Here is a 17201-nt window from a genome sequence, read left to right on the forward strand (position 1 = left end):
TTAGAAACGCTCTACAACAACGCTTTCTTAGTGTCCAACAAGCTTTCTCTGCCCTTAACCTTGTTCTGATCCACTCCAAAACAAAGGTCATGTGGTTTGGTAAGAAGAATGCCCCTCTCCCCACAGGTGTGATTACTTCATCTGAGGGTTTTAGAGCTTGAGGTAGTTACCTCATACAAGTACTTGGGAGTATGGCTAGACGGTACACTGTCCTTCTCTCAGCACATCAAGGTTGCAGGCTAAAGTTAAATCTAGACTTGGTTTCCTCTATCGTAATTGCTCCTCTTTCACCCCAGCTGCCAAACTAACCCTGATTCAGATGACCATCCTACCCATGCTAAATTACGGAGGCGTAATTTATAGATCGACAGGTAAGGGTGCTCTCGACCAGCTAGATGTTCTTTACCATTCGGCTATCAGATTTGCAACCAATGCTCCTTATAGGACACATCAGTGCACTCTATACTCCTCTGTAAACTGGTCATCTCTGTATACCTGTCGCAAGACCCAGTGGTTGATGCTTATTTATAAAACCCTCTTAGGCCTCACTCCCCCCTATTTGAAATATCTACTGCAGCCGTCATCCTTCACATACAACACTTGTTCTGCCAGTCACATTCTGTTAAAGGTCCCTAAAGCACACACATCCCTGGGTCGCTCGTCTTTTCAGTTCGCTACAGCTGGCGACTGGAACGAGCCGCAACAAACACTCAAACTGGACAGTTTTATCTCAATCTCTTCATTCGAAGACTCAATCATGGACACTCTTACTGACAGTTGTGGCTGCATTGCGTGATGTGTTGTTGTCTCTACCTTCTTGCCCTTTGTGCTGTTGTCTGTGCCCAATAATGTTTGTTCCCTGTTTTGTGCTGCTACCATGTTGTGTTGCTACCATACTGTATTGTCATGTGTTGCTACCATGCTATGTTGTTGTCATAGGTCTCTCTTTAGGTAGTGTTGTGTTGTCTCTCCTATCGGGATGTGTGTTTTGTCCTAATTTATTTTTAATCCCCGCCCCCGCAGGAGGCCTTTTGTTAGGCCAGCATTGTAAATAAGAATTTGTTCTTAACTGACTTGCCTAGTTATAAAAAGGTTAAATAAAAGACTATGAATATACCCCCTGGTGTTAAATCTGTCTACGTTTACGACAGGAAATGGTGAATTATGGATATTCAAATCAGGTATGAATATACATTTCTCCTCGCTCATGAACATTGTAGCCTATTTTGAAATAAATCTTCTGAATAATCTAACTACCTTAACATCAACACCCCCACTCTTTTTAAACATTTTAATAAGGGCAATTCCACAGTAATGTTGTCACAGTTCTAATTAGTATGACTTTCAAATGCATACAGTACTTATCAGGAAGGTTGAAATGTTGGTCACATGTTCACACGGTTAATCACATTCCAAGATGGCTAACCACATACTGGTTAAGTTGGCTGTGTTCTGCTGTTTTCTGAAATCCTGCCCTCAACTTTAAAATGATAAATGACTCCACTGTCCAGAGGCAGCGTGATAAATAGTTGACTTTAAGAGAGAGAGAGGATGATTCATATGACATTGTTACTCCTCTCTAAGACCTGGAAGGCATTCATTGTGAGTTTTTAAGAAGTGTTCGCTCAATGCATGACATTTTTCTATGTTGTTGCATGGACGGTTTGTCATGTTACGTTAATACAGATCAGATAACTGCGATAAATCTTTCAAATTCTTTCAAATTGTGGGCCATTTGCAGGCATGTAGCTCACAGCACCTAGAGACATGAAATAATTAATAATTAATAATGCAATACTTCTGAATTATTGCAAATGAGCCGTTGAACTTGAAAAGGCCTTTAATCTTTCAGCCTCACCATTCCCAATGTGTTAAAAGCTGCCGAAAACCTTATCAAAGCAATACAAATGTATTTTTGTTCTAGTATTGGTACATGAACATTGTTTGTAGGCCTTCGGTCCGATTTGATTCAACCGAAATAGCAATGAAATGGCGATTGATGTTCATTATGTATAGGTCTTTGCACAAATTGAAGGTGAAATGCAATTTTAGGTCTTTTTATTTTGATGTTATAATTTGAATGAAATTAACCATGTTATGTTTCTCACTTTAAGATCTGAATCCACAAAGGATCACCATGTGGCTGTTATTGGCTTGATGTGGACCAGGAAAGGATCTTCACCTTCGATGCTGCACTGTCCTTCAGAGACCCAAGCAGATCTGTCAATCTAATCCTTTTCTATGGATTATGGACCTGGCGAAGTGAAACCCCAGATTTGGGTTTTGTCTAATACTACATGGTAGCAGTTTCCAGAACAAATGGCTTGTATTGGAAACCAGTCATGACATTTGGGACTGTAAGGTGCCTGTACACAGGATATGAATGTGCCTAGCCTCTGGACTGAGGACATAGCGAATCTTGCTGGAGTAGCTGGCAAACCAAAGGGCTCCAATTATTTCATGCAGTCGGACAACCCGTTCAACAAGAAACTCCAAGCGTTAAAGAGGCCCATGGGACCTCCAAACGCCAACGTGCAAGGAACGCCAGCCATGCCCAAGATGGGTGTCCGGGCGAGGGTGTCGGACTGGCCACAGCGAAAGGATGGCTGGGAGTCACAGCCTCCGCCACGCTATGACAGCCTTGTGCCGACCTTCCAGAAGGGACCGTCAAAACTTAGCACAGAGGTCATCCTCCAAAAGAGCCAGGAGTTGCACAGTTCCGAGTTCCCAGAGACCAAGTATCCGCTGTGCGACCTCCTGAGCCACTCCCCCATGAAGGGCTTCCCCGGGATCAAGAGGAGCAACAGTGAGGTCACCATTAGCGACATCGGCGCTGAGGACTTGGATCACACCACCATCAACCCCAACACTGGGGCCACCTTGCGCCGTGAGTATGGGAGCACATCATCTCTCGACAAGCAGGGTCTGTCCGGCACCAGCGAAGGCTTTGTGGGCACCCTGAGGGGCTACCACATGGAGGACCGCTCGGACCAACCCAGCGCACCTCCTCCACAGAGTTTCCCGGAGCTGCTGCGTCTCAACACCACCCTGTCGCCCAGCCTACAGACGGCCGCCCAGATTGCGCGAGGCGACATTGTCTGCATCCCGGGCTACGACTACGTGGACAGCTCCCTGCTCTATAGCCGTGAGCGGGAGAAGTCCTTCATCCAACGCATGAAGGCAGAGAAGGCCGACACCTCCATCTTCCGGAGGCTGCGGAACGTGAAGAGCGAGGGCGAGTACCTGGACCAGGAGGACGGAGGGCGCTTCGGAAGGCCCCTGAGCTTCCAGAAGTGCTTCGCCCACTACGACGTGCAGAGCGTCCTCTTCAACATCAGCGAGGCGGTGGCCAACCGCGCCGACCTGGGTCGCAGGAAGAACACTACCACTGGGGCATCGGCCGCCTCTCAGTGCCAGGCCCCGGCTTCTGGGCTGGGAGACAGCGCCACGCCAATTCCCATCTGTGAGTCGCCCGTAGGCAGCTGCGAGGAGGTGGGTCACAAGGCCAGCATGGACGCAGATGAGGGGGATGGGAAGAGCAATACCCTGGTGCTCAGCTGCCCGTACTTCCGTAACGAGACTGGTGGCGAGGGCGAGAGAAAGGTGGCCCTGAGCAAAGCTAGCAGTGCCAGCTATGGGAGCGGAGACTATGCTCCTAGCTATGGGGGTGGAGGACAAGGCTACTCTGTGGAATCATCGCTCAGCACCCGGTGCACCAATGCAGGGGTGTCGGTGCTCGAGGTGTCAAGGGAGAGCCAGGCCTTCCACAGGGACATGTACAAGCGCTACATAATCGAACACATTGACCAGGGGGCCTACTACTACCACAAGTACTTTTACAATAAAGGTAAGAGAGGCATTGACTACCTACCTAATACTAAATGGGTTCATTACTATAAAGTACTCTAGCAACTTCAAGAAAGAGCCAGATGGGGCTTTTCAGTTTTTCAAGTTAATTTACGATGTACTTTGCAGTGTTATACAAATGCACAACGTTAGCAGACACGCCATAGAATCTAGCCATGTGTAGCTAAATTTGAGCGTTGCTGAAAATCTATGACCTGCTCATTGAATGAGGAAATAGTTTACTGGAGTAGACATCAACATGATACCTGAGATAGCAGGGTACATGTAAAATCTGCAATTTTCTACTTTGCAATTTATACTGCAAAAGTCTAGCTTGTTAGTTGACCGTGACTTCTGTGGCACTTAGATGTCCCTTATGTCAGTGCGTGACATTGCCTGAGGTGAACAACTCTTGAAGCTAGTCATGCTTGAGTCACCGCAGCAATGCAGCACATGAGTTTTTCCCTCTACATTTGTCAGTATCCATAGGTTGAAAATACATTTTATATTAGCCATAATATGATCCACATCAAACCCAAGATGTTGCTAATAGCTTTTTTTCAGCTATTTTACAGACTTGAACTAAACTTGAAGATGGGCGATTCCACGCCTGCCTAGGTGGAACATATTTTTGGTATCTCAGATTGTTCTGGCAATCCTCACATAGAAACTTTGTTGGGAGGAAGAATGTTTGCATTTGACATTTGTATCACAATCATGAAAAGATCATAAATCATGATGAAAGTGTCCATTTCAGGCCCTTTTTAGATCTTTACATGCCTCCTCTCCTGTAAGACATTAGGATCTATGAACCGTACATGATACAGACATCTTGTTGTCATTATACTCCTCATTTCCATCCACAGTTTTTATGTGGGTAAAGTCATACCGTATTATATATATACACTGCTCAAAAAAATAAAGGGAACACTTAAACAACACAATGTTACTTCAAGTCAATCACACTTCTGTGAAGTGCATGGTGTTGGGCTGTAAGAACAACCCCCACCTGTGGACGTCGGGCCCTCATACCACCCTCATGGAGTCTGTTTCTGACCGTTTGAGCAGACACATGCACATTTGTGGTCATTTTGCAGGGCTCTGGCAGTGCTCCTCCTTGCACAAAGGCTGAGGTAGCAGTCCTGCTGCTGGGTTGTTGCCCTCCTACGGCCTCCTCCACGTCTCCTGATGTACTGGCCTGTCTCCTGGTAGCGCCTCCATGCTCTGGACACTACGCTGACAGACACAGCAAACCTTCTTGCCACAGTTCGCATTGATGTGCCATCCTGGATGAGCTGCACTACCTGAGCCACTTGTGTGGGTTGTAGACTCCGTCTCATGCTACCACTAGAGTGAAAGCACTGCCAGCATTCAAAAGTGACCAAAACATCAGCCAGGAAGCATAGGAACTGAGAAGTGGTCTGTGGTCACCACCTGCAGAACCATTCCTTTATTGGGGGTGTCTTGCTAATTGCCTATAATTTCCACCTTTTGTCTATTCCATTTGCACAACAGCATGTGAAATTTATTGTCAATCAGTGTTGCTTCCTAAGTGGACAGTTTGATTTCACAGAAGTGTGATTGACTTGGAGTTACATTGTGTTGTTTAAGTGTTCCCTTTATTTTTTTGAGCAGTGTATATATATATATATATATATACAGTGGGGAGAACAAGTATTTGATACACTGCCGATTTTGCAGGTTTTCCTACTTACAAAGCATGTAGAGGTCTGTAATTTTTATCACAGGTACACTTCAACTGTGAGAGACGGAATCTAAAACAAAAATCCAGAAAATCACATTGTATGATTTTTAAGTAATTAATTTGCATTTTATTGCATGACATAAGTATTTGATACATCAGAAAAGCAGAACTTAATATTTGGTACAGAAACCTTTGTTTGCAATTACAGAGATCATACGTTTCCTGTAGTTCTTGACCAGGTTTGCACACACTGCAGCAGGGATTTTGGCCCACTCCTCCATACAGACCTTCTCCAGATCCTTCAGGTTTCGGGGCTGTCGCTGGGCAATACGGACTTTCAGCTCCCTCCAAAGATTTTCTATTGGGTTCAGGTCTGGAGACTGGCTAGGCCACTCCAGGACCTTGAGATGCTTCTTACGGAGCCACTCCTTAGTTGCCCTGGCTGTGTGTTTCGGGTCGTTGTCATGCTGGAAGACCCAGCCACGACCTATCTTCAATGCTCTTACTGAGGGAAGGAGGTTGTTGGCCAAGATCTCACGATGCATGGCCCCATCCATCCTCCCCTCAATACGGTGCAGTCGTCCTGTCCCCTTTGCAGAAAAGCATCCCCAAAGAATGATGTTTCCACCTCCAAGCTTCACGGTTAGGATGGTGTTCTTGGGGTTGTACTAATCCTTCTTCTTCCTCCAAACACGGCGAGTGGAGTTTAGACCAAAAAGCTCTATTTTTGTCTCATCAGACCACATGACCTTCTCCAATTCCTCCTCTGGATCATCCAGATGGTCATTGGCAAACTTCAGACGGGCCTGGACATGCGCTGGCTTGAGCAGGTGGACCTTGCGTGCGCTGCAGGATTTTAATCCATGACGGCGTAGTGTGTTACTAATGGTTTTCTTTGAGACTGTGGTCCCAGCTCTCTTCTGGTCATTGACCAGGTCCTGCCGTGTAGTTCTGGGCTGATCCGTCACCTTCCTCATGATCATTGATGCCCCACGAGGTGAGATCTTGCATGGAGCCCCAGACCGAGGGTGATTGACCGTCATCTTGAACTTCTTCCATTTTCGAATAATTGCGCCAACAGTTGTTGCCTTCTCACCAAGCTGCTTACCTATTGTCCTGTAGCCCATCCCAGCCTTGTGCAGGTCTACAATTTTATCCCTGATGTCCTTACACAGCTCTCTGGTCTTGGCCATTGTGGAGAGGTTGGAGTCTGTTTGATTGAGTGTGTGGACAGGTGTCTTTTATACAGGTAACGAGTTCAAACAGGTGCAGTTAATACAGGTAATGAGTGGAGAACAGGAGGGCTTCTTAAAGAAAAACTAACAGGTCTGTGAGAGCCGGAATTCTTACTGGTTGGTAGGTGATCAAATACTTATGTCATGCAATAAAATGCGAATTAATTACTTAAAAATCATACAATGTGATTTTCTGGATTTTTGTTTTAAATTCCGTCTCTCACAGTTGAAGTGTACCTATGATAAAAATTACAGACCTCTACATGCTTTGTAAGTAGGAAAACCTGCAAAATCGGCAGTGTATCAAATACTTGTTCTCCCCACTGTATGTACTTTAACATGACTAAAACCAAATCGCAACTGTGTAAAAATGTTAATTGACCTACATTTATACAGTTTCTTGACTGTGTCCAGCTCACTAGTAATCACATCATTTACAGCTAGACAGTCAGGAGTAAATTTTGACACCGAGGAAATGGTGCGGCCCGCTGGACCACGTTGAAGTCCGAATGTGGCCCCCAGGGAAAAATTCATTTGACACCCCTGGTCTAGGGAGGGAGGAAAAACACTTCATCCTAGGGATGAATTTAATGAAACCCATACTGGAGTTAATGGAACTACAAAGACTGTTTTTTTCTGCAGTGCAGGTTTCAGTCCGTGCAGGTTTTATTGAAATGAGCCTGTAGTTACATGTCTTTTGCAACCCTACATGTCAATTAATCAGTAAAGGGAGCATTACTACATGAAATGTATCTGTCTACTCATTGAGTTATTGATACACTAAGTTTAGGAATATCTTTATGGGTTAGCATGTATTTGATGAATTTTATCTACTTTTCTGGCTTTGCTAGTGTTATAATCTATGATGTGTAGGCCCTATTCATGGAGTTTTAAGGAATGCAAAGGAATGTCCAATCAGGCAAATCATGTTAAGTTGAACTGTGTTTGTTGCAGGTCTGTTTTTACCTTTGACCTGTAAGCCAGAGTGCCAAAGCCAAATTTGTATTTTATGTGAATTTAATGGAAAATAAAGATTTCTTATGTTTTCATAATCCAAACCGCAGCTAACATTTGTGTTGTACCGTCGTTTACCATTTACCCTCAGATCACCAGAACTACTTTGGCACGGATGAGAACTTGGGCCCCGTAGCGGTCAGTATCCGCCGGGAAAAGCTGGATGAGGGAAAGGAGGGAGCACAGTACAACTACCGGGTCACCTTCCGGACCAGCGAGGTAAATAATTGAAAAGGGGAGATGTCGCAAAAGGCTGAGAGTGTCCTAAGATGTATGCTGTACACAGGTTCTTACTGTGGACTCTCACATTGCTAACCAGCAGGCAAAATTAATTCTGAAGTGGTAGAATGTTGTCATACCTTCATACATAATGAATAATCTGTGTGAAACAGAAAATACCTCAAGATTGAATTCAAACTAAACCAAGTACTTCCGTAGAACCCCCCCCCCCACCATTTTTATTTTTTATTTTTAATTCAACTCTGTAGATAATCGTAACTTAACCGAAAGGTACAACTTTTCTGAGATGATGCACAGTGGACTAGATAAGCAGACATTTTGTATTATGATACCAATGGGACATTAAACAACTTTTAATCCGGCAAGTTAATGGGGAAAGTTTGATCCCACGATATGTTAGTTCTCCTATGAGATATTGTAAATGGGGAGTTTGTGGTTGCACTTCTTATGACACGCTAATGCTAAAAGCTAATCTATTTAGTTTTACTAAAAGCTAATTCCCGATGCAACTTAACCTAGAGAACCGGGAGAGAGACGTTTAACTGCGTGCAGCGGGAAATTGAAGCTCTTTGGGGAGGTACTCTCTTCACTAGTACCCTAGTTTACTACTCCATATTTCACCCATGGTTCTTATATATTACAGTAATTTGTCTCTTACATTTTCTTCCTGGTGTAGTTTATTTTCTATTCATAATTTGTAAGCATTTTCCATAAAAAAAACAGAATTCTTCTTTAATAACAACATCATAGCTACATTACTTAAGACAGCCAAACACTTCAATGATTCCCACTCACTTAATGTGTTACAAAAATTTTTGGATCATGTTGCTCTTGAAACGTGGGTGCAGAAAATTTCAACTGTTAATAACAACTTTCACGAATGAGCCTTTATAAATGCTTACACTTTATGAATGACTTTCAATGTTGTAACTAAAAGCTTGTGAATTGTAATGATTGTAATGCCTAGAAGTGCTTAATTCTTAAGTCTAAGCCATTGGGGGATTCTAAGCTGACATATGGAATTGTTTTAAGAATGTCATACCATGGATCATCCTTTTACTACTGTAGCCCATAGAAATGCATTGAATTACACATTCAGAAATAGCAAAAAATACACAAAAAATGTATCATAAGGAATAAGGTTTTGAAGTGTATGTCCTTTATCTAGGAGATATAAGAAAACTCAGGAAATATTGTAGTTTTTTTACTAATTTGTCACAACTACCTCCATACTTACATTCATTCATTTGTTTGGGTTACCGTTAGACGAGTCCCGTGACACTTGTGAATAGTGTAGAGCAAAATGGAGAACACCATCCTGTTTGTGATAGTCCCCTTTCTACAGTGGGGTCATATTAGTTTGTAGCCCAAATGGTTTGGACACTACAGACAAACGTTGGTACATCAGCGTTACCGACTTTAGACGAATCCCGTGACAAACTGTTAGGATGCTACAGACGGAGATGTCGGGATTTCGGGATGTCTCCTGTAGAGGTCGACCGATTTTTTTTATGATTTTTCAACGCCGATACCAATTATTGGAGGACCAAAAAAAGCTGATACCGATTTAATCGGACGATTTTTAAAATGTATTTGTAATAATGACAATTACAACAATACTGAATGAACACTTATTTTAACTTAATATAATACAGCAATAAAATAAATTTAGCCTCAAATAAGTAATGAAACATGTTCAATTTGGTTTAAATAATGCAAAAACAAAGTGTTGGAGAAGAAAGTAAAAGTGCAATATGTGCCATGTAAAAAAGCTAACGTTTAAGTTCCTTGCTCAGAACATGAGAACATATGAAAGCTGGTGGTTCCTTTTAACATGAGTCTTTAATATTCCCAGGTAAGAAGTTTTAGGTTGTAGTGACTATAGGAATTATAGGACTATTTCTCTCTATACCATTTGTATTTCATATACCTTTGACTATTGGATGTTCTTATAGGCACTTTAGTATTGCCAGTGTAACAGTATAGCTTCCATCCCTCTCCTCGCCCCTACCTGTGCTCGAACCAGGAACACATCGACAACAGCCACCCTCGAAGCATCGTTACCCATCGCTCAACAAAAGGGGCAGAACGACAGATTGATTGCAGATTGCAGAGCAAGGGGAACAACTACTCCAAGTCTCAGAGCTAGTGACGTTTGAAACACTATTAGCACGCACCCCGCTAACTAGCTAGCCATTTCACATCGGTTACACCAGCCTAATCTCGGGAGTTGATGGGCTTGAAGTCATAAACCGTGCAATGCTTGAAGCATTGCGAAGAGCTGCTGGCAAACGCACGAAAGTGCTGTTTGAATGAATACTTACGAGCCTGCTGCTGCCTACCATCGCTCAGTCAGAATGCTCTATCAAATCATAGACTTAATTATAACATAATAACACACAGAAATACGAGCCTTTGGTCATTAATATGGTCGAATCCGGAAACTATAATTTCGAAAACAAAATGTTTATTCTTTCAGTGAAATACGGAACCGTTCCGTATTTTATCTAACGGATGGCATCCCTAAGTCTAAATATTGCTGTTACATTGTACAACCTTCAATGTTATGACCTTCAATGTTATGTCATAATTATGTACAATTCTGGCAAATTAATTACGGTCTTTGTTAGGAATAAATGCACTTCACACAGTTCGCAATGAGCCTGGCGGCCCAAACTGCTGCATATACGCTGACTGCTTGCACGGAACGCAATAGAAGTGACACAATTTCCCTAGTTATAAGAAATTCATGTTAGCAGGCAAAATTAGCTAAATATGCAGGTTTAAAAATATATACTTGTGTATTGATTTTAAAGAAAGGCATTGATGTTTATGGTTAGGTACATTGGAGCAACGACAGTGCTTTTTTCGCAAATGCGCTTGTTAAATCATCACCCGTTTGGCGAAGTAGGCTGTGATTCGATGAGAAATTAACAGGCACCGCATCGATTATATGCAACGCAGGACACGCTAGATAAACTAGTAATATCATCAACCATGTGTTGTTAACTAGTGATTATGTTAAGATTGATTGTTTTTTATAAGATATGTTTAATGCTAGATAGCAACTTACCTTGGCTTCTTGCTGCCCTCGCATAACAGGTAGTCAGTCTGTCACGCAGGCTCCTCGTGGAGTGCAATGTAAGGCAGGTGGTTAGAGCGTTGGACTAGTAACCGGAAGGTTGCAAAAATGAATCCCCGAGCTGACAAGGTCAAAATCTGTCGTTCCGCCCCTGAACAAGGCAGTTAACTTCTACCGAGTCAGAAACCCGGATCCGGGAGCACCCCCCACCCCCCACCAGTAAAAAAGCTGAATAGCATAGCTAGCATAGCGTCACAAGTAAATAGTAGCATCTAAATATCATTCAATCACAAGTCCAAGATACCAGATGAAAGATCCACTTCTTGTGAATCCAGCAATCATTTCTGATTTTTAAAATGTTTTACAGGGAAGACACAATATGTAAATCTATTAGCTAACCACGTTAGCAAAAGACACCATTTTTCTTTGTCCACCATTTTTTCTCTCCACCAGTAGCTATCACCAATTCGGCCAAATAAAGATATTGATAGCCACTAACCAAGAAAAAACCTCATCAGATGACAGTCTGATAACATATTTATTGTATAGGATAGTTTTTGTTAGAAAAATGTGCATATTTCAGGTAGAAATCATAGTTTACAATTGCACCCACCATCACAACTCGACTAGAATAAATACAGAGAGCAACGTGTATTACCAATTTACTCATCATAAAACATTTCATAAAAATAGACAAAGCATAGCAATGGAAAGACACAGATGTTGTGAATTCAGACAATATTTCAGATTTTCTAAGCGTTTTACAGCGAAAACACAATAAATCGTTATATTAGCATACCACATGTGCAAACGTTACCCCAGCATGAATTCATGGCAACGGGAGCGATAACGTTATGATCACCAAAATATATAAATTTTTTCACTAACCTTCTCAGAATTCTTCCGATGACAGTCCTGTAACATCATATTACAACATACATATAGAGTTTGTTCGAAAATGTGCATATTTAGCCACAAAAAAACGTGGTTATACAATGACAATAGTAGCAAAACTGGCCTGAAAATGTCGGGCGCTATATTTGAGAGTGATCTAGTCTAATCGATAGCTAATCATAAACTTGACTAAAAAATACAGGGTTGACAGGAATCGAAAGACAAATTAGTTCTTAATGCAATCGCTGACTTACATTTCTAAAATTATCCTTACTGTGCAATACCGGGTCCGCCAAGCGAAGCTACACATAACAAAATGGCGATATATGCGTTTAAAAAATTTCAACAGAACAGCGATTTATCATCATAAATAGTTCTTACTGTGAGCTGTTCTTCCATCAGTATCTTGGGCAATGTATCCTTTCTTGGGTCTAATCTTCTTTTGGTCGAAAGATGTCCTCTTGTCCTTCGAAATGCCCACTAACGTTCGACCGGGACCCCGAAACGTGCCCGGCGCTTCAAAGTGCATCACAAAGCAATGCCTCAAAATCGCACTAAACGGATATAAATTGCTATAAAACGGTTTAAATTAACTACCTTATGATGTCTTTAACACCTATAACGAGTAAAAACATGACCGGCGATATATAAGTGGCTAAACCAACGCTTGGAAAGAGAGCCAGTGCGACGTCCATCTCGCGTCATGCGCAGCAGGAAAAGAACGGTACATCCGGTCTTTCGCGTTTTATACGGGCCCTGATTGCGCAATCGACTCCATTCAAATTGTCACCTCTTACTGACATCTAGAGGAAGGCATGGGCAGTGTTTGTATCCTCATAGGATTTACAGGGACTTTAAAACTGACCTGGGACCAGAGGCCAAAATTTCTGAAATCTCACTCCATATCAGGAAAAGTGCTGTAGAATGAGTTCTGTTTCACTCAGAGACATAATTCAAACGGCTATAGAAACTAGAGAGTGTTTTCTATCCAATAATAATAATAATATGCATATTGTACGAGCAAGAATTTACTACTAGGCAGTTTAATTTGGCAATGTCAAAAAAAATAAAGTGCTAACAGCACCCCCTATTGACAAAAGGTTAACCCACCGTCATTGAAAATAAGAATGTGTTCTTAACTGACTTGCCTAGTTAAATAAAGGTGAGGGGAAAAATCGTCCAATCGGTGTCCAAAAATACCGATTGTTATGAAAACTTGAAATCGGCCCTAATTAATTGGCCATTCCGATTAATCGGTCGACCTCTAGTCTCCTGGTCTGACAAACAGTGCTGTAGCTCTGCCACTATTCACCACATATGTGGAAGGGTGACATAGGCGATGTGGTGGATTGAGATGCAGCCCATGCAACCAAAAAAACACAGCTTAAACTGACGGATGTTGATGGACACTCTAGGGGGTTAAACTTTTGCAAATAATGAAATAGTTATTTCTAACGTATTTATAATTTGCAACTTTATTCATGAAAGTTGTTTGTAAATTGTTACTCAAAATCCAACTCAACCGTCAAGGCTAGACCCCCAGCTAACCTCCAGCCTCTCTCTCTGTTCTCCCCAGCTCACCACTCTCCGAGGGGCAATCCTGGAAGACGCCGTGCCCTCCACCGCCAAGCATGGCATGGCCAGGGGCCTACCGCTGAAGGAGGTGCTGGAGTATGTGGTCCCAGAGCTGAACATCCAGTGTCTCAGGCTGGCCACCAGCTCACCCAAGGTCCCTGAGCAGCTCCTCAAGCTGGACCAACAGGGGGTGAGTGATCATAGAGACAGTCGCTAGTAAAAGTTTCCACACCCCTTGCACAGTCTTAACATTTTTCTGATTTTAAATGTTTTTCTAAAAAATGTATAAACCTACTCCACATTTTCTCTGTGTGTGTGTGTGTACAGTTGAAGTCGGAAGTTTACATACACTTAGGTTGGAATCATTAAAACTCATTTTTCAACCACTCCACACATTTCTTGTTAACAAACTATAGTTTTGGCAAGTCGGTTAGGACATCTACTTTGTGCATGACACAAGTCATTTTTCTAACAATTGTTTACAGACAGATTATTTCACTTATAATTCACTGTATCACAATTCCAGTGGGTCAGAAGTTTACATACACTAAGTTGACTGTGCCTTTAAACAGCTTGGAAATTTCAGAAAATGATGTCATGGCTTTAGAAGCTTCTGATAGGCTAATTGACATCATTTGAGTCAATTGGAGGTGTACCTGTGGATGTTTTTCAAGGCCTACCTTCAAACTCAAAAATTGTAGACCTCCACAAGTCTGGTTCATCCTTGGGAGCAATTTCCAAATGCCTGAAGGTACCACGTTCATCTGTACAAACAATAGTACGTAAGTATAAACACCATGGGACCACGCAGCCATCATACCGCTCAGGAAGGAGATGCGTTCTGTCTCCTAGAGATGAATGTACTTTGGTGCAAAAAGTGCTAATCAATCCAAGAACAACAGCAAAGGACCTTGTGAAGATGCTGGAGGAAACCGGTACAAAGTATCTATTTCCACAGTAAATCGAGTCCTATATCGACATAACCTGAAAGGGCGCTCAGCAAGGAAGAAGCCACTGCTCCGAAACCGCCATAAAAAAGCCAGACTACGGTTTGCTACTGCACATGGGGACAAAGATTGTACATTTTGGAGAAATGTCCTCTGGTCTGATGAAACAAAAATAGAACTGTTTGGCCATAATGACCATCGTTATGTTTGGAGGAAAAGGGGAGGCTTGCAAGCCGAAGAACACTATCCCAACCATGAAGCACGGGGGTGGCAGCATCATGTTGTGGGGGTGCTTTGCTGCAGGAGGGACTGGTGCACTTCCCAAAGTAGATGGCATCATCACGAAGGAAGATTATGTGGATATATTGAAGTAACATCTCAAGACATCAGTCAGGAAGTTAAAGCTTGGTCACAAATGGGTCTTCCAAATGAACAATGACCACACGCATACTTCCAAAGTTGTGGCAAAATGGCTTAAGGACAACAAAGTCAAGGTATTGGAGTGGCCATCACAAAGCCCTGACCTCAATCCCAAAGATTTGTGGGCAGAACTGAAAAAGCGTGTGCTAGCAAGAAGGCCTACAAACCTGACGCAGTTACACCAGCTGTCAGGAGGAATGGGCCAAAATTCACCCAACTTATTGTGGGAAGCTTGTGGAAGGCTACCCGAAACATTTGACCCAAGTTAAACAATTTCAAGGCAATGCTACCAAATACTAATTGACTGTATGTAAACTTCTGACCCACTGGGAATGTGATGAAAGAAATAAAAGCTGAAATCATTCTCTCTACTATAATTCTGACATTTCACATTCTTCAAATAAATTGGTGATCCTATATGACCTAAGACAGGGAATTTGTATTAGGATTAAATGTCAGGAAATATGAAAAACTGAGATGAAATGTATTTGGCTAAGGTGTATGTAAACTTCCAACTTCAACTGTATATATACTTGATGAAAGCACCTTTGGCAGCCATTCCAGCTGTGAATCATTTTGAAAAATGTTCTTCCACCTTTGCACAACTCTTAGGGCAACATTTATCCATTGTTTTCGTCAAAATAGTCAATTTGGTTGGGAATCATTGGTGGGCAGCAATATTCAAACCTTTCTGGTGTCATTCTGGTGTGTTTTTTGGCATTGAAAATAGTGTAATTAACCTGCTGAAAAATAACATTTCTACCCCAGGGTTTTCATCTAACTTTTTACCTGGGCTTTGCTAATTCTACATTTCCTTTGATCCTAACAAACTCTCTTCTTGGAGTCACCTTTCTGCTGATCTCAGGGCAGTTCAATTGACTTAATGGTTGCAGTTAAGCTCGCTAAAGTTAAAGAAGTACTGATGGAGTTTCATAATAAAGCCACAGGTCAATACAAAAGGTTCTAACCTGCTCTGCATCGTAACATTGCTTATGGTAGAGCATGGCGCTTGCAATGACAGGATAATGGGTTCAATTCACCCGACCAACAATACCCCCCAGAAAACGAGGCGTGCGTGTTTTGGATAAAAGAATCATCTAAATGTTATATATTTTTTTATTATTATACACCCCCGGGAAACTATTGAGCGTGAAAAATCCAGGAGTTTTCAGAGTTGCAGTTCTTGACACAGTGATCTGAGCTATCTGATTGGCCAGTGGTAAGCCTATAGGTGCGCTTAATTTGTTCTCTGGGCCAACCGGTTGGGCGGAGTTCTACATTCAGACACATGAAATGATTCAAAATAGGCACTGTTTGCCTTTCCGGTGCTAGGACTGCTGAATCAAGTGCACACTGCCAACAGCACCAAACAAATAAAAATAAAAATATACAGAAATGTTTGGTGGTTCACTAGGAATGCCTTGGAGATTGACGGATCGGTTGGTGACCACAAGTCTAAAAGAAACAAATTGTTTCTTAGCAAAGAGCAATTTTTCATACAATAATTTTGCTTGAACTGTCTGAGTGGGGAGGGGTAAACTAAAAACTAGATGTTATTGTCACAGAGGTTTGGGATTCTCTTTCTTGTTGGTCTATTAACTAATTTACCGCCTGGTTATATAACCAGGAAGGCCAAATCTCCATCCCACCAAAACCTTCAGACATTTCTGGCAGTCTTTTCACATAGCTCTTACACTAAAAGGGCATTATCATTTTCACAGTGTTATTCCAGCCTCCATAGTGTGGAAACATATATAAAACACAGGATTTTGACTGCATTGAGGCTTTTAATGTGCCCCGTAAATGACTAGGGTATTTGTATTACAATTGAGTGCACAATATGATCCTAATACAATCACATATCTTATACATCACTGTTGTCACAAGTAGGTATTTCCGCTTACAACAAGGGATTACACTGCAGATTTTGATTGCTTTACTGTGTTAAGCAAAAACCCAGATATGTAGTTTGCCTGTTTTTGAGCCCTTATCATCAATCAAGCACTTACGGATTCAGCATCCTGCCTTTCGGGCTATGTCTGGCACAGCGGGAAACCAGGAAATTGTACAAATACGCAACTCACCACTCTCAGAGGCTAGACTTTAATGACATTTATTTTCCCAATTATGACTACCATGCAAAGAAATCCAATTGCCACCGTCTGAGGGGTTTTCTCCCATTCTAGTAATTATATTTCTATGCTACCATGGCTCCGGTATCTAGTATCAATATGGTGGAATAT

At 42.1% G+C, this 17201-nt stretch overlaps 1 protein-coding gene across 4 annotated transcripts in view; it reads left to right on the plus strand.

The window, feature by feature from the left end:
- LOC139544051 (signal-induced proliferation-associated 1-like protein 2) overlaps positions 1–17201 on the plus strand; it is a 99960-nt gene that overhangs the window by 31422 nt on the left and 51337 nt on the right. For all 4 annotated transcript variants that reach the window (XM_071350748.1, XM_071350757.1, XM_071350774.1 and 1 more), the window contains exons 2-4: positions 2115–3847; positions 7892–8019; positions 13593–13781. In XM_071350748.1, coding sequence (XP_071206849.1) covers positions 2380–3847; positions 7892–8019; positions 13593–13781 — 1785 coding nt within the window. In that variant the 5' untranslated portion in view covers positions 2115–2379. The remainder of the gene's footprint in view (positions 1–2114; positions 3848–7891; positions 8020–13592; positions 13782–17201) is intronic.

The sequence above is a fragment of the Salvelinus alpinus genome, chromosome 2, assembly GCF_045679555.1.
Source record: "Salvelinus alpinus chromosome 2, SLU_Salpinus.1, whole genome shotgun sequence".
Taxonomy (NCBI): Eukaryota; Metazoa; Chordata; class Actinopteri; order Salmoniformes; family Salmonidae; genus Salvelinus; species Salvelinus alpinus.